This window comes from Sander vitreus, chromosome 11 (genome assembly GCF_031162955.1).
Source record: "Sander vitreus isolate 19-12246 chromosome 11, sanVit1, whole genome shotgun sequence".
NCBI classification, from domain to species: Eukaryota; Metazoa; Chordata; class Actinopteri; order Perciformes; family Percidae; genus Sander; species Sander vitreus.
Genome location: NC_135865.1, coordinates 21,254,877 through 21,278,397, shown reverse-complemented (window position 1 = coordinate 21,278,397; position 23,521 = coordinate 21,254,877). Strand labels below are relative to the sequence as shown.

The following is a 23,521-nucleotide window of genomic DNA, read 5'->3' as shown; positions in this document are numbered from 1 at the left end:
TATAATCAAAAGTCAAAAGAACCATGTTACATGTGATGTAGCAGATCTAGACTCACTATGTTTGATGTGGGAGTGGTGCTAGAGTGTGTGGTGAGTGGTGTTCATCCTCACAGTGGAGACTTTCAGAGGCTGAGTCACAGTTTGGGCCATCAGGGAGCGAGTACATCCAGGATTTTTACTAATCATACAGTAAAAGCTCATTACAGTAAAGGGAAAAACTTTAACACTCCAATCGCAGCTGCAGCAGATATTAAAAACATTCTGTACCGAGGATTTTCATCCTGAGTTTTGTTTTTGAGACTTACATTCTTTCCCCTTATGTAATGCTGGCTGAGAGTGGATCTGTGGTGAATTACGAATTTTTGGTGTGTGAGTGTGTTCTTTTATGTAGTAGACTGCTATTTTTACTCCAGACTTGTATACTTGTTTTCGGCCTACAGGAAATGTTACGACCCTATGAATCAAAAAGTGCTTCTCCCCGTGTAACTCCTCCTCAGTTAGAAAACAAACCCTACCCCATGAAATATGCCCTCTGATGATCTGTGCGCCTTGGTGGGGTTCATCGCAGGGTCAGTGGTGTCAAGATCAGGGTTCACAGCACATTATGGCCTGCTTCTTAATACCACCCACTAAGCATTTTAGTGTGTTTTTTACATTTAACTTTAATTATGGAATTATGTTCTAAAGGCTTTTTTCTTTCTTTACATATAAGAATATAAACAGCCTTATGTAGCCAACTGAAGAAAAGCTGTTATTTATGTTGTGCTGTGGGGAGAAATCCTTGTGCCTCCTTTGTGGAAACTTCTAGCAGCACAGTGAAATCAGAGACACTTCCCTCAAGAAATTGACCATTTATAGCACATAGTTAAACAGTAATATTTGGCAGAAAAGGCCCATGCTCTTTGAGGGAGTTCTCAAAATATCAAATGAAGATTCTGCTGGGAGAACTAATCTCCCTTAATAAAGATAATAGATAGCAAAGTCAAAAATAGTAAAAGCTTCAACACAACAGGAGGAGGCTCGGGTGGAGGACGAAGCTGCGGCAGCAAATGGCTACCTGAAAAAATAGGATTGGATTTGAATAGTCTGTTCGTAGCCGTGCAGCTATTGAAAGAGCCACTGATGGTAGAGCATGAATAAAGCAGCTGATGCCAATCTACTTTCCGCGTTAACGCAATGCTCCATTTTCGAGTTGCAAATGTCGGCTGTCCACTCATAAAGCTAATATGTCCCTTAGGTGATTGTTAGGTTATGACTCTGATGGGTGGAGAATCATATGACACTGAGTTTGCAGAGTAAACATTATCTGTGCTCACTGGTATTCCCAATATTCAATATTCGAGATTTCAGTCACCATTGACCCTGTTAGCAGAGTCAGTAACACTTAACTTTAAGTCACTTTAACCCTCTGAGGTCTAAGGGCATTTTTAGATATCTTCTTGAATTCTCCTTTTAAGGGTATTTCCATATAACTGATCCCCATGTGTTTCATATCAAAATGTTCAGAACAAACTCATACTCATACGCTTACTATAGTGACGCCCCAAATTATTCCAGAGCAATGTATAAATAGATAATTTGGCCCTAAAGCGGAAATATTTCTGAAATCTCTTGTGGAAGTAACAACATACCCGACGCAGAGGTCCAGGGTTCGAGTCCGACCTGTGACGATTTCCTGCATGTCTTCCCCCTCTCTTTCTCACCTAGCTGTCCTGTCCATTAAAGGCGGAAAGGCCCCCCCAAAAAAAAATCATCTTTAAAAAAAGGAAATAACATACCCACATTGTTTTGGTGCTTAAAATGAGATTACAAAAGCCTTGGGTTCACAAAAGTAGGGTAATACATGAATAAAATAGTAAATAAATGTCGAAAATGAAATTTTGTAATATCGCTTATTGAGTAGGAGTGTGGTCAAACATCGCTTGTACTCCCTGGTGTGTCTTTTGTACTCAGAGGGTCAAGTGAGTCAAATTTAGCATTAGAAGTATACAAACATTTAACCAATGGTTTATAACCATTAACAGTATATAAAAGAAGGTGTTGCAGCAGTCTAGTCCAGTTTATTCTAGTCTCTCTTCACCAAAAAATCCCTCCCTTAGGCTATCTAAGTTGTCATTTGATTTTATTCCAGCCTGTAAATGTATCTATAGTTGCCGCTCCATAGCTTTACCTTGAGAAACCTTTCAAAAAGAAATATCATTTAATTGATAATATGCATGTTTGTGATGTCAAATGTCCTCTATGCTTCTCTTGCATCAACTGCCTTTCTTGAAAGACCCTCAGGCTATCATCCAGCTGCTTTTGCACGGGATCTTTCTGTGTTTGCATGTTCTGTATAGGATGTGAGTGTCACGGACCGCCTCGAGCTATACTGCCTCAAGGCTTTGAAGGCATTAGATCCATTGAGGCTGATTTCAGTGTAGAAATCTCGTCTTTCTCAGTGAATGCTCTTGGTGTCTAGTTGGCTACACAAGTTCTGCCATATTGCCAGTTCTCCCTAACACTGAAAGAAGGCAGAGGAAAAAGAAAAAACTGAAGAAAATATATTTGTGCCAACCACAAGTGGAATCTGAATGCTGTTCAGTAACAGTTCATCATCAACAGATATGTTGTTGAACTCTGATTGGCTGAGCCATGTTTGAAGCTGTTGTAGCAAACACACACCTGAAAGAATTAAATATTTGATTTGTAATTGTCTGCTCAAATTCAAAATTCATCTTACTGTACTCCAGGTCTCTCTGACCCATCGCATGTCCTATTGCCAAATTAGTAAACTAGGTTATGGTTGTTATTTTAGCTAACACAAATGCAACTGCCTTAATATACATAAAAGTAATGTTAGCTTGTTAATCAAGTGAAGCAGTGGAGGAACATTGAAACATTAAAGCTATACTAGTGTGAGGTTTCTGCCGCCCCATGAGGAATTCTAAGCAATGACAACAAAACTGTTGGCGCGTCCACATGATACAAGCCTTCCACACCGCCCCCCTAGTAGCCAAGGAGGACACGGAGGATTAAAAAAACATGGACTCTTCAGAAGAGGTAATTATCTTCACTCGGGTCTCTGCGCGGGAAAGTCACCGGACGACACAATCTTCTGAATATAGCCATACTGACAAATACAGAGAGAGTTGTGTGGAGCTGATGTTTGTTTAGCTTTGTAGCAACTCACGTGGCAATGCCTTGAATGTAACGGACGTTCATTAATATCAAAAAGTTACGCATTAAAGCTTTAATACTCCATTGTAATATATTTTTATTTTGAGTCACATGGTCTGTGTTTGAATGAATTTGAACAAAGTACCTGTTAGTTCGGATTTGTTCATTGAAAAAGTGACAGCGTGAATGTTGTGGCAAAGCATCTGAGAGAACTGAATTGAAGATGGGAGAATGCCACTTTTCATTTGCATAAAAAAATCTGCATTATTCAAAAGTGTCAGACTCACTTTCATTGTAGCCTTTCTGTTTGTTCGTGGGGTGATCATGATCATGACAGTATGGAATACAGTCAGTTACTGACAACCTGTTAAAATTGGCCAATCCTGTGTTGCTCCTGTGTAAAAAGAACACTTGTGTGGAAAGGTCAAAACAACAGAGTGTATCTTGTTACACAAAAGTGAAAACAGAAAGTTATTTGCATATTGGAGTTAGGTTCTCAGACACATCTCAACCAACACAAATGGAAAACTTAAGCCACCCCCTGCTCTCAGTTTGACAGATACAAACACATGTATGCGCTCAAACCTACACATTCTCACACACGCTGACACACATATAAAGATATGCTCGACCCGCCTGCCTGCCTCTGTCCTCATGCCATTGTCTTTATTAGGGGATACTGGTTAGCGGGGCAGATTTTCCGACGAATTCTAACAAGGCAGACCATTTCCAGCAAGCCCTTGGCCCCCCGCCACCCAAATGAAGACCACGTTTCTGCAGCAGCCTAAACTGTCTGTCTGTGTCTGCCGTCTTAAGGGAAGCACAGTCTGTTCGGGTAAGATTGAATCTCAGTGCACTCAAAGCTGTGTGGGCTGCAGTGCTCACATCCTGTCTGTGACTGACATCACTACATGTATGGGGAATGACTTAAAACCCCAGGTAATAGGTAGCAGCACGGGAGCACAGCTCTTAAACCATTGAGCCAGCAGCTGAGAGCAGGACACCCAGAAAGTGACCACCTGCTGCCTCTCTGTCAAGCTCTTAGATGTGGAGAGACAGATTTGATTCTTATCAATACAAAGCACCTATACGGCAAACAATTCTCTACCGAGGTAACCAGATGGGTTATCAGTAGCTGGTATTTTTCTCATCAATCATGGGCTAATGCTCTCTGTTTCGTCTCAACCGAAACTGTTTCGCTGTTCTCCCACAAAGTGCTCTAGGGGATATATTAGGGGCCTGGATATTATTGATATGTTATGAATGGAAATCAATAATAACTGAATGCTAATTCATCATGATTACAAATATTAAGTGGCCTGCACCCACTACACACACAGCTGTGGCAGCAACACAAAGCCCTTGTAACCTAGCAACAGCTTCTCCATGACAAGACCACTTTATTTCTAGGTATGTTGAACCAGAGAGCCCTGATACTGTATGTGGGCCATGAAAACCTTGCATGAGGTAACTCCATTATTCCTGACATGGTCAATATGCAGTCTATTTGAACATAAAACTCAAAAATAAGATTCAGTTGTGCATTTTAAGTTAAACAAACTAAACATTCCTGGTGAAAATTTGACAACGGTCACAATTCTTGCAGTGACAATTAACTTATTTTCTGTGATTTATTCATACTGAGTGATACAAAAACAACAACACAGAGGTGACAGAGCACTGCGAGAGAGTAGAGGCATGCATGAGATACAGTAAAGGAAAAAGATGGAGCTGTGATAAGTGTTTGCGGAGGAAGACTATAAGTGTGGTGTGTTGTATTTGTCTGTGTGTATTTGCGTATGTGTGCAAGAGAGAGAGTGATTGCTTATGTGTGTGTTTGTGAGAAAGAAGGGTATGGGAGGATGAAGGGAAATTGAGAGACGTACTGTAAAGGGGCAGGAGCAGACAGAGATAGATAAGATTTAGATTTTCCCATGTGACCCTCCTCCTCGGAGCAGTGGCTACATCTGCACAATCACCCCCAGCCAGCACGGACTCTCTGCTGGCCCCAGTCACCTCCACGAAATCCCCCCAATGCATTCCTGCTCCAGCTGTGGCTCTCCTCTTCTTGGTTCTTTTCCTCTTCCTGCTTACTACCATGCACTCCGACCACTCCTCTTAGCCCCCACACTCACTCTCTCACTCACTTGCTTAGGCCTGGGAGTAATTATGAGCCCATTGCCAGGAGGAGGAAAGACGGAAAGGAAAGCAGGAAAAAAAAAAGGGAATTGTCTGGAAAACAACTGCTCTCTTACCCCTTGTTCCGATTCCAGGGGCTCAGCTTTGACTCGGACCGCAGGCATTCCGTCAAGCATTAACATCCTGTTTCTTAGGCTGCCTGCAAAAGGAAACAGAAGAGGTGTAAGACGGGTATTTTAGCATGACTAAGCAGGTCCCACACTCAGTTATTCACGTATGCACATCTATGATGTTGTGCCTGCACCCACTGAGAGATAAACACATTTTAAATAGACACAAATTCATGTTTCAAAACCATCAGAAGCTGATGGACAAAAAACCAGTGCACAGCATGTCGCCCTCTTCTCCATAATAAAGATTTTCAATTGCCTGGTGGGCTGTTGCAGGGCTAATAACACTTCATAATGCTGAATAAAATCCTCTCAAGACATATGGAATACAAACACTGGGTTTGATATATAGTTACTCAACAGCAATGGCAACAGAACAGCCATGCAACATGTCCTCTCTAACCACTGATTTAATAAAAATAATAATTGATACCTGGAAATAGAAGTGAAATTTTGATCCATTTCACACTTCTAAAGATAATATTTTATGCTCATGATGATACATGTAATATCGATACCACAATCTGACACTTACACACATGCAACCACACACAAAAACAGACTTTTTAGTACATATATACAGTACATTCTTCCCTCTGCTGCCTGTGAGCACTGTGCCTCTGCAAAGTAAGCAGCAGTGCCCGGCTCCTTAGCTCCGTGCTGTGGCTTTAAGAGGGATACTCAGGTGGAGCCAATGACAACAATGCATGTTCCGTATCCCTCAGTTGGGGCCGACCTGAGGTAACCCTTCCTCTTATTATTTTAGCAGCAGTACATGGAGGAATGCAAGCAAGGCAAATAGACTCTAAACATCTCTATTACTCTCCACTGCTGGCACCAGAGGCAGAATCTGTGGCCCAATCCTTGCACTCAGCAGCGCCGCAGCCACCATGACCACTCTCGTGCGGAGAAATAAAAAGCTCAGCCAATCACGAATGACATATACCCTTTCTCTGCAGCTGGTTGCCCAATCATCAGACTGAACTACTAACACTACATCCATTTGGCTTGTCCAATAATCAAGATTTACTCACCAGAAAATCCTCTCAAGACAGTTATCAAAAACATTTCATCTTACAGATTTGAATACGAATTTGCAACAGAAAAATCATTTAAAACCACATACTGTTCCACTACCTCTTAGATTCTCAGGCAAAAGGCTAATCCTGACTGTGTTTGTGTGTGAGGGAGGTAGAGAAAGAGGGATTTACTCTCTCAATTTGCAACCCCCCCAGATCTCGCCTCTCAGGTCTAAGTCCCTCAGGTACCCTGGCTGTGCTGCTTTTGTATTGTTGTCCAGGATGTCCTTCGGCTTCAGGTCTTGGTAGGCCCAGATAGCGTTACCATAGTAACAGCTGGGCGGGTGGAGCTGCAGCCTCAGTCCAGCCTCAAGCCATGTGTTGAGGAGAAGAAGAGAGAGGAGGCAGAAAGTGAGGCATGTTTTCCTCAAGCTGACCATCATTCTGGCAGAGGCATTTTCTGCTTCTCTGAAAGGATATATATTTTTCAGAAGAAGGCGCTTCAGATAAAATCTTGATTTTCTCATGGGGTAAATTTCACCAAGTTAAACAAACTAAACATTCCTGGTGCAAATTTGACAACGGTCACAATTCTTGTAGTGACAATTAACTTCTTTTCTGTGATTTATTCATACTGAGTGATACAAAAACAACAACACAGAGGTGACAGAGCACTGTGAGAGAGTAGAGGCATGCATGAGATACAGTAAAGGAAAAAGATGGAGCTGTGATAAGTGTTTGCGGAGGAAGACTATAAGTGTGGTGTGTTGTATTTGTCTGTGTCTGTGTTTTTTAAAAGGTTCATTTTTGAGCCTCAAAAAACTTTACCTCATTCAAACGTATTTATTCTCTATGATAAATGCGTGTACTCCTGTAACGGGAAAAATAAAAACACCTTTCAATTTTGCACAGCATGTCAGAATTACACATTTCGGGAAATCAACATTTCCCAGTGTGCCTACAGTCCAGTTAATCCAGTGGTTTGTGATGACCTTCCTAATGAACTGGCCTGCAGCAGGCTATTCATAGGAAATCAATGGCCATTACATACCTCTGCTTGTGACTGTAATGGCCAAAGAGCTAACAGCAGTGAGAGAGACCTAACACTGAGTAATGATCAGCTAACAGGAGGGCACTGTGTATTGAAGAGGTTATGTGAAAACACTTTGACCGATGTAAACTGTCAACTGCTTTTGCTTCTAGTAAAAGGAATATGTCTGCCAGTTAGCACTTCAGGATCACAAACCAAAAAGATAACAAAATGAACAAAGATTGAGTTTGAAATTAAGAGAATTTGTTCAAGGTAATAAACCAATATGTATCCAGTATTCTCTAACACTAAATGTGGTCTGCTGGCGGCAGCCTTAGGCAACCAGCAGTGTGCTGTCCATCAGTGGTATGAGGCTCTGTGTGTGGGAGATGGAGAGAGGGAGGGGGGGGTTAGAGGGAAACAGGGTAGATTAAGATCACCTTTCCATTTGCTGCACTCTGAAATGAAATGGCCAACCCAGGTGTGTGGGGGAGTTGGATGGAGAGAGGAGAGCAGTGGAGTGTTGAGGCATCTCATTTCTCTCTCATACCCGCCCCGCCCTCCCATCCCCACCAAAATCCCTAGAATGAAGAAAAAAAAAATGGTAAAGGTAGCAGGTGAAGATTGAGACCAGTCCTAGCAGCAAAATTATTGAAATTTACATATTTCAGTGTCTGCTGCTCTCTTCGCTTTTCTGTTTGTGCGTCTGCTAATGCATTTCGAAATATAAACTGAAACTCCCATCAAATAGCCGCATCTATGACCTCAGGTCCACTATCTCCAAGTTCGCTGATGGCTATCAACTCTGTGCTGATGGAGGCGATAGCAACTAGCTGGAGTGAAAGGATAAAGCCCAGGCGAACCAACCCTGAACAGACTAGCTGGATCAATTAGAGGTGACAAACTTCTCTAGAAAATCTCTGACATTCTCAGACCTCACACACTAGTGACATCATCCATGCCAATACATGTGCAGATGTCAATATTTCAAAAGGGAACCGAAAATCTAACAAGCCTACAAAACCAATCAGCCAGTGCAGGTTTAACTTTACCTTACCTATGCTGTGAGTTCATGTTCTCTCAGGATATGCGAGTTTGAAGACAAATCCTGCTTAACATTGTGTTTTGCTCACACCGCAATGAAAGACATTTTTTGTTAAAGTGAAAAAAACATTAACTCATGAAACAAGATGTAGTATCTGGCTGTGCTCTCTCGCTCTCTCTCTCTCTCTCTCTCTCTCTCTCTCTCTAAAACACACAAACATCACACGCCCTGAAACACACTGAAACAGACGGGCCCCGCCAGTGCTTTGTTCCCATGTTGAGCGCCCAGAGCAACTGGGTGCATATGTGTCACAGAGGCTGGACCTGCTGCCACGAGCTGGGATGGAAGAGAGATGGAAATGGGTAAGGGAAGGGAAGGGAAGGGGGCACTGAATTACAAGAGATATATGAGGACGTGTTAAGGAAGGTGATAGCAAGATAAGTGAGTGAGGGTGGGGGCTCGTTGAAGAGCACAGAGTTGCTGGCAGGAGCAGTGGTTAGGGAAGCAACCAAGGGGAGTTGAAGAGGTTGAGGAGGGGGGGAAGGGTGTTTAGTGGGGAGGAGGAGGGGCGGGAGTCAGAGAAGAGAGAGAGGGTAGAGAGGGGATATGGACCCGAGCCAAGGCCCGGTCGAGCGCAAAGCACACGGTGCAAGAATGCCAACAGACCCCCTCCCACCCGGTCCTCTACCAAAGAGAAGAAAGAAAGAAAAAGGGAAAGAAAGAGAAGGAAACAGAAGTAAAACATTTCAAAATGTTGCAAATCAGGAACAAACGATAACTAGTGGGATTAGTGCAAATGCACAAAAAAAGGACAGAGCTGTTAGTTGATGTGAGATGAGCATTTCCTGTGTTCTGACAGTGTTGTGTGCCGCTGGCCTCTTTGCCGCGGCTCACTTCCCTCTTCTTTGCCCCTGGACACCCCAATGTGACACTTTGGCCTGATAACCAGCCTACAACTGCTAGCTCACTAGCACACTCCTCCACTTCCTCTCTTTTGAGTCACTCAGTACTGCAACTTTTAGAAAAGTAGCGAAAGCTGTCTACATTCACATCATACTTGTCTGAAAAATAGGATTTGCTGAGTGACACTTTGCAGACTCTGGGAAATAAAAGTCTAATATATGTTTAAGAGAATATTTATCTTGTTTGCTAGCAGTTTAGACAGAATAGAGCCACAGCTGAATCACAGCTGATTTTCGATCTCAACCTCAGTCTGCTTCATGTTAAGCCCTGTCTGCTCATGACCTCATCTTGTTGGCCTCATTCTGGACGTGAGAGCTCATTCAAATAGTTCCCTGCAGAGTTACTGCTTAAAGAGTAACTGCACCCAGGCAAAGAACGGCAGTTTGAGTGGTCAAAGATTTTAAAAAAAACACTTGAACCTTCAACCCAAGGTTGAGGTCAGTCCTGAACTACAAAGCCCAAACCCATATACTACATATTTGTCAAAACTACAATCTGACTTTTTGAAATCTTTTTCACTGTGTAGAAACTAATATGCCTTAAAATTGTGTGATTTAAAAAAAAACTGCATTTAAAATAGTAAACAGAGGTGAAAACAAACTGCTAGCTTAGCAAGAGCTAATTTGCCAACATGTTTCCTGTAAAAAAAATATATATATTTTGATGATCCAACATGTTTCTAATTTAGTTTTTATACCACATAGGCCTTAATAAGGCACTGGCTAAATGTGGGTGGAATGCTAAAAGCTAGCTTAGATTAATTTTGGGGGGTATAATCACCTTCATCATCATCATCATCATCATCATCATCATTATCATCATTACTACACACTTTGGCCTAGTAGCCTTCAAACTTCAAACCTGTTCTTCTAAATTTCAGTTTGTAGTTACTGCCTTTGTAAGGCAGAGGTCTACAATGCTTTTCCTCCACACAAGATCTAATGTGGAGTTACTCTTTAAGAGGAGCAATTGGAAAACTCAAAAATGACTGACTTGACTGAAACATGATGTATAAATATAGGAACGTCTACAATTATTATTTTAACACCTTACCTTAGTATTGTATGCACCATAAAAAAAAGTATATCTAAAGGCCCTTGACAGCCCTACACGTTATTGTAGGCCCAGTTTAATATGCAGATTGTATACATTATGTATAGTAAGGGGTCCCTGCCCCGTCTCACTTTCAGCTGAGGGGTCCTTGGCCTAAAAACGTTGAAGACCCCTGTTCTAAATACTTATACCAGCAATTCAGTTACATAGAGTTGTACACTCACAAGAGACAGATAGTCTCAGCAGAGGCAGAGATATCCTGACTTTTAGTCCTAATGGATCAAATTTTAAAAACACATCAGATCCTACATTTACCATAATGCAACCAATACTTTTTTTTACTTTTTTTCATTAGACACTCCCTGCCAGGTAAATATCCACATCCAATTGATGTCTCACATTTGTAACAAAGACATTATAACTTTATAAATTTGTCTCCAGCCTTTGATGACATCATCAGGGCTTATTTGGTCAGACCTGACAAAACTCCCTCCAGAGCCACAGAAGACACATATCCACTGCTTTTACAGGAGTAGTGCTCCCCATGACGACTTAACTGACCTTTATGTATAAAATCGTGGAGTTTCCCTTTAAAGACTTTCTAACCCCAAACAGCACATACAAGGTATACAGTGAGGATGATGTTTGTTATGGTGTGTGTGTGTGTGTGTGTGTGTGTGTGTGTGTGTGTGTGTGTGTGTGTGTGTGTGTGTGTGAGAAAGGTGGCGATGTGTGTTCCCACTCAGACTTCACTCCTGGATGTACTGAGATGGACATAGTCTTTTTTTTCTAATCATTCCTGGCACTCTGTGAATGGTCTCAGAATTTCCATTTCATAAGCCGTATTTTCCTTGGCAGGAGCAGCAAGCAAAGTCTTTTGGATGCTTCTGGGACATTTTTGAACGGGGCTCAAGAGAGCAGAGTGCTGCTACCTCGCTGCTCATAGAAGCGTGGACTTCTTTAACCCCCTACAAGCACAATGGCATCAAACCACAGTTTATACGCACTACCTTTTGAAAAAAATGTTCCCTTTAGGGTTAAAACCCCCTTAGAGATGCACTCAACTGATGCACTTTACCTCAAAACACCCTGCCCTTTTACTCTGGGAATAAATCAGCTCCACAGAGGGAAACCAGCTTTTCTTTTCATGAAAACAGTTATTATTAGACAGAATACACTTCTTCTCCAAACATGGGGAGCTTATCAGGTCCCATCAATTTAAACTGAATATCATCCTCTATCTCTCTGATGCTATCTGGGTTTCACTTGCTGAATTTGATGTCGTGTACATGAATGATTAGGGTCCCTACTGCACTCATACGTGCAGCCTGAAATTCAAAACCGATCTAATGGTTCCGTTTCTTGACATCACAAAAGTCTGCGGCATGATGAACACATAATAGAGGATCATTTTTTTTCAAGAGCCCGTCGCCATGCAACAATACTTATGGATATGCCTTGATGTCCACTCTTAAGGAGGGAGAATGTTATCGACAAAATGCTTGTCAAAAATGTCATGTACATGAAAAAACAAGAATTTATAAACCCAAAGACACAAAGGAGAATAGACTGAGACAGACCAAAAGATGGACACTAAAACCATTTGCACAGGCTGAATGGAGATGGAAAACGGTGAGTATTGATCTGATTGATCCATACGTCAGAATACAAATCAAGCTCCATTGTGGTGAAACCCAGCTTTGACAAAAACCTAAAAAAAAAAGAAAATGCACACATTTGACCTACTTTAGAAAAAACAGGCACAACTGGAACTTTCCACAGATTCCTTTGCTTTTATAGTTTAAATAATCTTTTTTATAGTAGACAGCAAGTTATTGAATTGTGTGCAATGCAGAATGGATGCCATGTAAGGTTAAATAAGCTTGGGTCCAGGGGGTTTGATACAGTATGTGGAAATGGGCTCAGCAACAACGTGGCACGCCAGATTTTTTAGCCCTGCACAATGACCTCATTATGTAAGTTCCTGTATACATCTCATACAAAAATGTTCCTTCATTTACAGTATACAGTCTGATATAATGTACATTTTGTGAGCGTGTGTGTATGATAAAGAGCAATGAACTCATGTTCTTGCCTCAGCACCTGGGAGGAAACAAGCTCCATTTATAGAGAGTTGATACCCATGTAAACACACACACACACACACACACACACACACACACACACACACACACACACACACACACACACACACACACACACACACACACACACACACACTAGCAAGGCCCATGGAAGTTCCCATATTCTGGTGGATTGCCCTTGGGTCCTTGCTATTTCTGCCAGGGGGATCCTGTGTCAGTAATCCTGTCGGGATGAGGGGGATGAGGCCGCCGGATGGAGCTCAAGTCCACTGCTTTCACTAGCACACATACACATGAAAATAATTTTTGGGAACATTTTGCTGAGTGGGCACTACATACAGATCCACAACTGTGTCAGTTTTTTTTTTAAATAAAAAGGTGATCAAACAGTGGGCAGAAACGCAGCTAAACATACTGAACAACAATGAAAAAATCATACATGTCACTGTCAACAGCCTGTTCTCATGAACCATTTGTTCAAAAAGCTACGAAAACCTAAGCACTGTAATTCGTAAGCATTCCACATTTTGTTTTGCTGTTTCACCGCATTGACGGCCGCTGTATAATAACGCGGCTGGCCGCATAGGAAGGTGTTTGGGATGGATGGATGGGCGTTAACATACAGGACTTTCAAGCCAGAGAGTGGAGTTCGCTTCCCAGGGAAAACTAAAGCCTTTCACCCGGGAAATGCGTGTTCCTTAGGAGTGTTTTAATCCAAACCACGATCTTTTTCCTAATGTTAACGGGTCGTTTTGATGCCTAATCTCAATTTTCGTCATGGCAAAACACTCATATTTTGTGGACTAAATTTAACTGTAATGTCCGCCGAAACATCCGGCAGCTTGCGGTGCTTTGTACCCGGTTCAAAGTCACCTATTTTCGGGTAACTGAACCACCAACTACCGCTGATACAATGGAGGTCGGCGTCACGAAGCTCTGTAGCAGCTTAAACAACTAGCAACTGCCGCTCGGCGTCATGGACCACCTGGCGTCACGTGACCAGCCGGCGGTCTCCTAATTAGGGGTGCACCGATCCAATATTAAGATCAGACATTGGCCCCGATATTGACAAAATAGCTGGATCGGGGATCGGAAAAATTAACAGATCTAGGGGCCAATCCAGTTTTTTTTTGTTTTTCCTCCATCGCAGCAGCGAGACCCCTGTTAACTGCGTACCCTTCTCACTCATGGTTATTTTAAGAAGTTTGATTACATTATATTTTCGACTTGAATGCCCAATTGTTTTTTAAATAACAAATAAATAAGAATTCAATACATTAAATCTATGTTATTTTGTCTTAGTTAGGAAAGTAATGTTTAGTTAGAAAAGTCTGGTGCCTTTAGTCTCTTCCACATGGTGGAAGGAAGGTATAAGGTGGAAGGTATACAGTTTATTATTAATTCAACAACGGTATTGGATCGGTATCGGGTATCGACAGATACACAAAGCCCAGGAATCGGTATCGGTATCTGGACTGAAAAAGTTGGATCGGTGCATCCCTACTCCTAATTTCGTAGGATATCATATGTTTTGGTATGCATACATTTTCGTACGATATCATACGGACTCGTTCATGAGAATGTGTTGCAGCCAGCCGGTCAAACACTAAATCAGACAAACACACTTATTCAAACCAAGCAGGTGACAGGTAAATTGTGTCAGTAATAATACTTAAACCAGATGTCTCTAGTGTCTCTTTAAAATGTTGAACGTTAGGATAAGTAACTCAACAACATGAATTTCTTTATTCCTGTCTTAAATATCAGTTTTGTTAAAGGATAAAAGAGAAAATATTTTGTGAATTTGTTGTCCGTTTTTCTTTGTGAAAGCTCCTCACCTCCTCCAACACCACCTCTTCCACCCCGTTTCAGATCTTGTGAAACTGTGTGAAATAAAGAAGCTACTTATTCCGAGAGGAAAAGAAGACTTGTCGCTGTCTGGTTTGTCTGTGTCTCCGTCTGTGTGTCAAACGCACTTCTCATAAAGCTGACTTCCTGAGTCCTTGCTCTGTTCTACAATCTGGCTACCACACACACACACACACACACACACACACACACACACACACACACACACACACACAGAGAGAGAGAGAGAGAGACAGACACACACAGACACACACACTTTGTGACCTCAGCCTGCAACCACAATGAACCATATTTATCTTAGATTAAGAGACACAGACACACACACACGCACACACACACACACACACACGCACACACACACACACACACACGCACACACACAAACATGCAACTCGGTCTCTCAATATTGCAGCTCTGCTCATGAAAGAAGAATATAGATGCCCATTCAACACAAACAGACACCCACACACACCTACAGTGTGCACACACACTAACACGCACAAATACACACACACTCCTCCACAGTGCCTTAGAGAGAGGTAAACAGAAGCGTCTGACATCCTCTTGCATCATGTACCTCAAATGCAGCAGAGAAACAGCTAAACAAGCTGTGACTGTGACAGCTCTAAAGTGAGGTGGCATTACTCAAGTGAGCTTCGACTTAGAAGTCAAAGCAATTTGTGACACCATTCTAGACAGTTTATGTTCAATTGAAGATCATTTTGATGTAATCATGAGAAAGAATAAGTTAAATATTCTGTGCGAGGGCTGGATTTAGTTTGGCATTAAAGAAACCACAAATAGATGCCACAAAACAGCTCTTAAAGAGCCAATACCCTATGAGCTCTTCTTGCTTCAATATAAATCGGGTGACCTCTCTAGAACACCCTTCACAGAAACACACACACACACACACACACACACACCTCAGTAAATGCAGTAGGGTCAGTGGCTGTGCATCTAAAATAGCCTATGACACAAAAACCTCACTTGTACCAAAGGAGGGGGAGGTGAAGCCGAGCAAACCAGGATAAACGTGTGTTAGTAATTGGCGCCAGCTTTCAGAAAGATACCGCAATACTCTTTGCATGTTTATAGTAAAGTTTACACACTGTAGGGCTGAACTGTATGTGCGCATGGGCGAATGGGAGATAGATAGAAAGAGGTTAGCTCCAGTGAATCAATAAAAAATGCACTCAGTGACTCGGTTCTGTCTCAGTGCACAGGTCCTAGGTTGAGGTGACCACACTGCAGGGCTTGATAATCATCTCTAACTGACAAGAGGCACATCGTGGGTACAGTCCTGTACAGAATTCACAGTAAATAAAACACTTGAAAACCGGTGAATACGTTCTTGTGAACGCTTTAATAGCTACAGTGTAAGGTAACCACTATAACATTTTGTAGACAGACTGTGTTAAAAATAAAACCACATGAGAATGTATTGTAAATGTGTAAGCAAGTGAATCAGGACACCCAGTCATTGCTCCTCTCATGCAAAGGTTATAACTGCTTTCTATGTACTGGAGCCGAGGGTCAGAGTGAAACCCTGCTATCATCTCTTGCCCTAACAGGGAGAGGTGGGATACATTAAATTAGAATCCTCACAATAACCTGCATCCTTCTCACCATCACTACCACCACTAACCACCCACATACTCTCTCTTTTCCTCCCCATCCTCAAGGGATGCCAGTACACTACTGCCCTAATGGGGGATTCTTTGAGTAGGCTACTGCCTTTTATCCCCTTAGGCTCTGATAGTGCATGTGTGCTTGTGTTACAACATGTATGTCTGAATGTGTGTGTGAGCGATCCCCCTTCCCCCAACATATGCACTGTGTACGTACTACTCACAATAGCTTGTCTACTGAATGCATCACAGCACATGTGCACTCACATGCACTCTCAAATATCGACCTAGATGTTTTACAATAACTGTACAATGCAAGCATGCAGAGGCACTAATACCACTGACTCATCTACAGTATCTACTTTAAACAAGTCACAAGCACTTTAACACACTTGTTTTGCTTTTCTCCCTGTTCCTTTTTTTCCCACTTGCTATCTCTTGTGATACAAACAAAGCTATGCATGCAGGCATACACACAATCACGTGCATTTCACTTGAATAGTCTTTCAGAGTCCTCTTGATGCAGCATCATGACGTGCCTGCCCTATCTAACCTCACTTTGTGCTGACACAACCAAATCCACTGTAACACACGCCAAATGGAAACAGACACTAACGGACCAACCAAAACATTCCAACACACTGACACTCACTACATCAAATGTGCGCACAGTTATTTTCGCTCACCGTGTTTTTCCCCTTGGTTTGACCCATTCCAGCTCTCCAACACCACTCAATAAAAGCCAGCAGCTGTGTTTACCTCTATTACTCATCTACTCACGCCTTTACTTTGATCATTTTTCCTCTCTTTTTCAACTGATGCTGTGCCATGCTGATACCTGGTTGAAGCAGCTAATTGAGAGAAGTTACGTTCTATAGCTTGAACCTGCATTCGGTTTAGTTCTAGCCAAAGAGAATGTGGAATGCCACAGGCACACCAAATGGATTCCACATGTTGTTTGCATAATTTCCTCTCCTAACAGTTGACCTACAGTACAATCCCTGCAGCATCCTCACACAGGTCTGCTGAAACCATCGGCACTGATGCTGGAGAGATGCTGCTCCCAAAAGATGCTGTAAAGGGAAACTCTTAATGTAAAACCAGCTTAAAAAGGGTCCAAAACCTGACATTGAATGCTCTCCTGTCCTCCTTTCTTGGCTTTCTTCCTTTTCTTCTTTCCCTTGTTCACCAACCATATTTGGCTAAAGTAAAATGCACACTTGGTTGACAGGGGAAACATCTCCACAGATAGACAGGCCTTTCATTGACATACCTTTCCATCCTAGCCATGGAAACATATCAAGCAACCTTAAAATCAGAGTCTGGGGAAAGCTCTGCTAAATGAATCACTTACAGTAAGCACTGTGTGTGCTACTCTGTAGATGGTGTCAATACAGAAAAAAAAAAACTTGGATCAGTGTGCTGGTCGGGCAACATCATCTTAAATTCTGTCTCCCTTAAGTTGGTTTGTTAGCAATTTTAAAGATAAGCTAGGTTGCTCGAGAGAGGGTTCAAACAATAATAGGCTCCTTATAAGACTTCTACAGAGTAATGCAGCAAAAATTCAAAATACTCACAGTGATGTTTGACAAGCTCTAATCACCCATTTCATATTGTAGTCCTTTCTGTCTGTGATCATTATGTAGACTATCAAGGAGTCACTGGCTGTTGCACAATACTTTCCGTTTCTCTCTCTCTCTCTCTCTCTCTCTCTCTCTCTCTCTCTCACAAAACACACATGGTCTAGCACTCCATGTACACCCTTAACTCAATTTTGGTAAACAAACGTGGGCTGGACACTGGAGTCAAAGGTTGAATCCACAAGAGAAATCGCAAAGGGAGAGAACATTTTGTCATCTTCTGACATGGTGAAATAACAGCTCAGGGAGTTCAGCTCACAGCCATCACCTATTAATATTTGTCTTATTTCACATGCAGGCAGATTGACGTAACTACTAACGCATGTCTCGCTATTCAGAATGAAACAACAGCAAAATAACTGCAAACATTTTGGATATTTAACCCTCTTGATCTTTGACCTTTTTGTCCTGTTGATTTTTGGGCAGGTACATCTATCAACATACAATGTCACCCGTCTCTTTGGGTGCTGTCTCTTTGGGTACTCATGCCCTTGACATGCTGGTCTATTGTAAGAGCATGTGCGTGTGTGGGTGTCATTGTGTATGTCTTTCATGGTCTTTGCATATGATAGACTCCTGTGGCTAAATATCTGGGTTTGACGCAAATTCCACCTCTTTGACCAGGGGCCACAGGATATACCACAATGCACCTTGAGCCCAGCCAACCTCTATAATCTGTCTCACTCCTCTTTGGCTTTGGCTTACAGTCAGACCCAAATGAATCCAGCCAGATAGTGCACTGTGCACTGCAGTCTATCTGCAATCAATTACCATTCACTCCATAACACCCACCTGGATCAATGATACAGCAGTAAGTCAATATGCCAGCAGTTAACCCAGCTGATTAGGGGTAATACAGGGAATTTCACATCTCCCTGAATAACACAGTGAGTGTACATGTTAGCATGGCACTTCTTCGTGAAGGATTCAATTTGTCAACTTGTGCCCAATTTGTGTGTTGTGATCTGCGGCAGATAGATGATGCCTTTTGTGGGGGAATCCTGCCACGCAATTAAATGCGCTGGGCAGAGCGATGTTGATGGACAGATAGAGTCTATCTGTTGGTGATTGGCTTTTTAATTGAGTCCCCCCACCTGCACTGATCTCTATCATAAGCCCTTGGACCGTGTCTGGGGTGGGGGGTTGAGACATTGAAGGAATCAGGAGGGTAGTTAAGCAGCTTGATGCTATTGTAGAGGAGAACAACTAGGTACCTTATCATATTGTTCATGATAGTACCCGTATAGTTTTTTATGTTATAAAAAAATATCAGGATTTTAACAAGTGTATATATAGCATTAACAAGCAAAGATGTTATATATAGACGTTAACAGCAAAAAAGGACAACACAACAAACTTATTTCATCATCTCAAGCTGAAGCACCTGTTTGAGTACTAGGAAAGCCAGAAATCATTTGTGGAGAGAGCAACAAACAAACTACATTTCCGCATCCAAATATAACCAAATTATTGAGACTGTCCACCCAAGAAAAACAAGCAAATAAGTCGTCTCAGCAAATACCCAAGAACTCTCTAATGACAAAGGCTTCTAGTTAGGCCGTTAAGGTAATGATGATGTTGAAGGTCCCCTAACCTTAACAAAGTAGTAATTTTAACCCAGACCATGATCTTCTCCTAATTCTATTCAAGTCGTTTTTGTGCCTAAACCTAACCAAATCTTTAGCCTGGAAATCCAGACCCAAATCCAAAAGATTAAGGGTCTGGCACTGAGTAATGGCCCAAAAAAAAATGGCCCAACTCGAGGGGTGACACCAAGCATGCATTTGAAAATCTCACTGCACGGAATTGGATAACACTACGACCAATCTCAACAATACACGGGGTGACGTATCCAGAGCCCCATACGCTTAGCTACCAGCGGAGCTAACTGGTAGATTAAACATCGTCATCTGTTTAGCTCGCCTCTGGTCCGCCTATTTCAGATACACTGATGTGATTGGTGCAGCACGGCTACAAAAGCATAGTTAATGCGCATCATTACTGAATGCCAGAGTGACTCGCTGAGCACATTCAAATTGTGCTCTCGCGATAACTCTGGATTTCCAGGGTACCAAATCTTAACCATAGCGTTAGATTGTCATGATATTGTCTTGCCGGTCAGATGAGCATCGAAAAACAACTCATTTTGTTCTTTAATTTGAAGGGACTTGTTTGAATTATTGACCAAGTGTACTCCACATGACATACAGTGCAAGACAATGAAAGAAAATGGCCAAATTGGCGAAGTTTTGTTTTGCTAAAGATGCCAATCCAAACATTTGAAACGGATGGCTTAAAACAACTCGTCAGAAAATGCTGTGAGAAGATGGCAGCTAGAGGCACTTTGCCGATTCAAATTGATCATACATAGTCCCTGACTATTTTGTTCACTTTTTTCTAAGCTAACCAATCACATAATTGTTCAACTGAATTTTAGTATATACAGTACATCAGTAAATAAATGCATCACCGTTCATAGCAGTGCAACATTCAGCGCTGATTTAGACTACTTCAGCTCAGTGGAACGTACAGTCTGTTGCTTGTTCAAGCCCAAAACCTTGAACCTTGAACCTTATGTTCGGTTTAGTACAAAACTAGCCAACACAAGCACTATTTTTTAAGTTAATAGCTTAGCAGCCACCTATTTGCAAGTTATCATATAAAGACTGTTTCTGTGGCTTTCGTAGACTTTCAATATGCTTACGTACTGCGTATCACAACTGAACATAACAATGCTTTCGGTTTGAGAGGAGCTCCACTGCTGAAGCCTTTGATTCCTTAAGTGACGATGATTCATTAAAATCAGTTCAGGTTGAAGATTCAGTGTGAAAGATTTGTTCATAATGTAACTAAACGCCGCTAATTGCTACACTATCTAGTTTTCACTATGACCCCTCCACCGCAGACATGTGGTTCATTGTTGCAATGATTAACATTAAAGTATTCTTCAGCATTTTATTATATCGTCATAAATATCACAGAAATACCCTGCAGCTTCTCTTACCTGTTTCAGAGCTCCAATATGATTCTTCTCTGTTCATGCAGTGTCTTCTCTACATTTGTTTGGTAATATTAGCCTGCTTATTCATGCACAGGGAGAAGGCCCCTTTGTAAATGAATTTAAGTGAGAGTTTAAAATGCTAGCTAATCTCACTTGTTGAACATCCATGAGCTGCAGGGGGTCTCATCCACACACACATGACCCATTTTTCCCTTTTTTTTTTTTTGATGAGACCCCCACTTAAACGCACACAAACACACACCCTACCGCTGTTACATAGTTAAAGGCAAGGCAGGGCCTCTCTCCACAACGCGGGGGTAAAGTCACAGAGGTCACTGCTCAGTTTCCACATCAAACCCAGAAGCAGAGGCCAGAGTCTCATCCCCCTCCCACCTTTCTCCCTCCCTCCTCCTCCTCCTCTCTCTTGCTCCCACCCTCCCCTCCTTTCGCCGACCACACACACACACACACACACACACACACACACACACACACACACACACACACACACACACACACACACACACACACCTCCTCCTCCTCCTCCTCCTCCCCCTTGCTGGATGTACAAATGCCTTTGCTGTCAGCTCTGCCCTGGTCCCCTGTAATTGAAAATAACAGCCAAGGGCCAGCCCCCGGCCACTCTACCCAACCTGGTGGCTCTCTGCCTCTCTGACAGCCACCCATCAATACCAATGACTATTACCCTGGAAGTGAGAGCGCTGCCGATGACATCCAAGACACCACCCCTGCAACACTCCCACACACACACACACACACACACACACACACACACACACCTCCCCCCAAGTGTCCTTCCTCCGCTACCCGAGCCTCCTAATGTTTAACCCGTTGCTAACAGCCTCGTTTCTCTGTCTCTAACCTGCTACAGTGGGCAACGGTAGGCAAACAAGCCTGTCTCTCTCTCTCTCTCTCTCTCTCTCTCTCTCTCTCTCACACACAAGCACACACACACACAACTATCTTAAGGCATGCACAAAACTCTGACAAGCAGCAAACTTTTCCAGCGATAAGTGCTAAGAGTGCGTTTGGGGCTGTCTCACTTCACACTGTCATATTCACCCCAAGACACTCAGTCAGTATTCTACAACACTGCTACACTGCTCAGCTGATATTTTTTGAACTTTCTTTAGAAGTAAATAAGTGAGACATATGAGATTTCACAACTGGTGCCGGCATTGTAAAGTCAGGATGCTGCCCATGCCCATGGTCATTCAGTGTATAATCACTTTTTTCTCTTGTCATGACAGCTTATGAATTTACATTGGCAATAAGTGTTTCAGGTCCAATCAGCAGCACCATGCATGGTCTCTTGTTTCCCCCCACTGACAGACACCAAATACAATGCCATAGGTGATCTGAGCTGTCATCTGCTTTGACAGGGAACTGACAGCTGAACGAGACACACTGATCACAAGTACAATGCCCAGCAACGTGACAAATGAAGCACACAGCAGCAGCCAGCAGAGGAACAGGACAAAAAATTGCACAGACCTTGTCAGAAGCTGCAGAGCCGTGGAGACTGTTTTCCTTTCTACAATCCTCTCTGTCTCCTCTCCTCCTCTCCCTCTCCTCTTCTCTCCTCTCACTCTGCGTGTATGTGCTTGTGTATGTGTGTTTGTGACAATGCGCGTGTGTGTGAGTGAGAGTGAGTGTATGTGAGTGAGCAGCTCCCTCCCCTTCTGCCTCTCAGCTGCTCGGCTCAGGCAGTTCTCAGGAAATGAATGGGAGCGCACAGAGAACTGTTGTACTTGCAAATGACTTACCCCGAGTCACATGATCCGCTAAATGTAGGGTGGGCCGGTGGGTGGAGGCTTCATAAGCAAAGGGAAGACAATATACTCTAAGCTTTAACAGCATGCATCGAATTACACGGGGCCCCTCCGGGGAGGTTTCCGACGCGTCCGCTCTCAGTCAGCCCGAACTCACTCTCTACCCCTCCCGGAGCGCAGCGGAGAGCCCCGGGATGGGAGTGAGCACCGGAGCACCTCCCCGTTTAAAGGGGACGGAGAGGAAGGTGGAGGGAAAAGGAGAAACAGTTCATTATTATAACTGTTTGAATTATATAAGTTTAGTCGTGTGATAGTTTTTTTTTTTTTTTTTGAGAATTTAAGAATGTTTTGATAGTTGTACATATAATGACATTGTTTTAAATATTTTAATAATAAAAAAATATCTAATAGCGTAATTTACTTAGAGCAGAAAGTAACAATTGGTTGATTAATCCTTTAGTAGATAGACAACTAGTTGGGAACTATTTTTGATAATCAAATCGTTTAAGTCAGTTTTCAAGAGTGTGAATCATAGCCTAGTATAGTAAACTGAACATATTTGTATTTAAGACACTCGGTAGGTTAAAAAAATATATATGTTGTTGACGTTACATTGGGATCTAAAAAAAGGGCAATTTCAATGTTTTTTGATGTTTTATAGATCAAACGATTAATTAAGCGAATGACTGATTAATTGATTTACCGTTTGCTTTATAAAATGTAACAATATAGTAGAAACATTGCATCCAAGTTGTCTATCAATTTAAGTTGATATTCAATTTGCTTGTTTGTTAAACCACAGTCTAAAACCAGAAGATATCCAATGAACTTCCATATAAGTCTATGAATAGCAGTAAATAAATCCACGTTTTCAAAACTTGTTTTGCTTTACATTCTCACCAGA

General features: G+C 42.2%; 1 protein-coding gene across 7 annotated transcripts in view; it reads right to left on the bottom strand.

The window, feature by feature from the left end:
* klf12b (Kruppel like factor 12b) overlaps window positions 1-22,781 on the bottom strand; it is a 44,648-nt gene extending 21,867 nt beyond the window's left edge. The window contains exons 1-2 of one of the 7 annotated variants that reach the window (XM_078262318.1): window positions 22,612-22,781; window positions 5,415-5,497 (exon numbers count right to left, since the gene is read on the bottom strand). In XM_078262318.1, the coding sequence (XP_078118444.1) occupies window positions 5,415-5,497; window positions 22,612-22,705 (177 nt within the window). In that variant the 5' untranslated portion in view covers window positions 22,706-22,781. Of the gene's footprint in view, window positions 1-3,446; window positions 3,554-5,414; window positions 5,498-7,957; window positions 8,054-14,521; window positions 14,617-17,760; window positions 17,854-20,827; window positions 21,017-22,339; window positions 22,588-22,611 lie in introns of those variants that run through there. The other 6 variants (XM_078262320.1, XM_078262319.1, XM_078262321.1 and 3 more) reach the window with 6 other exon arrangements.
* Window positions 22,782-23,521: the final 740 nt, after the last annotated feature.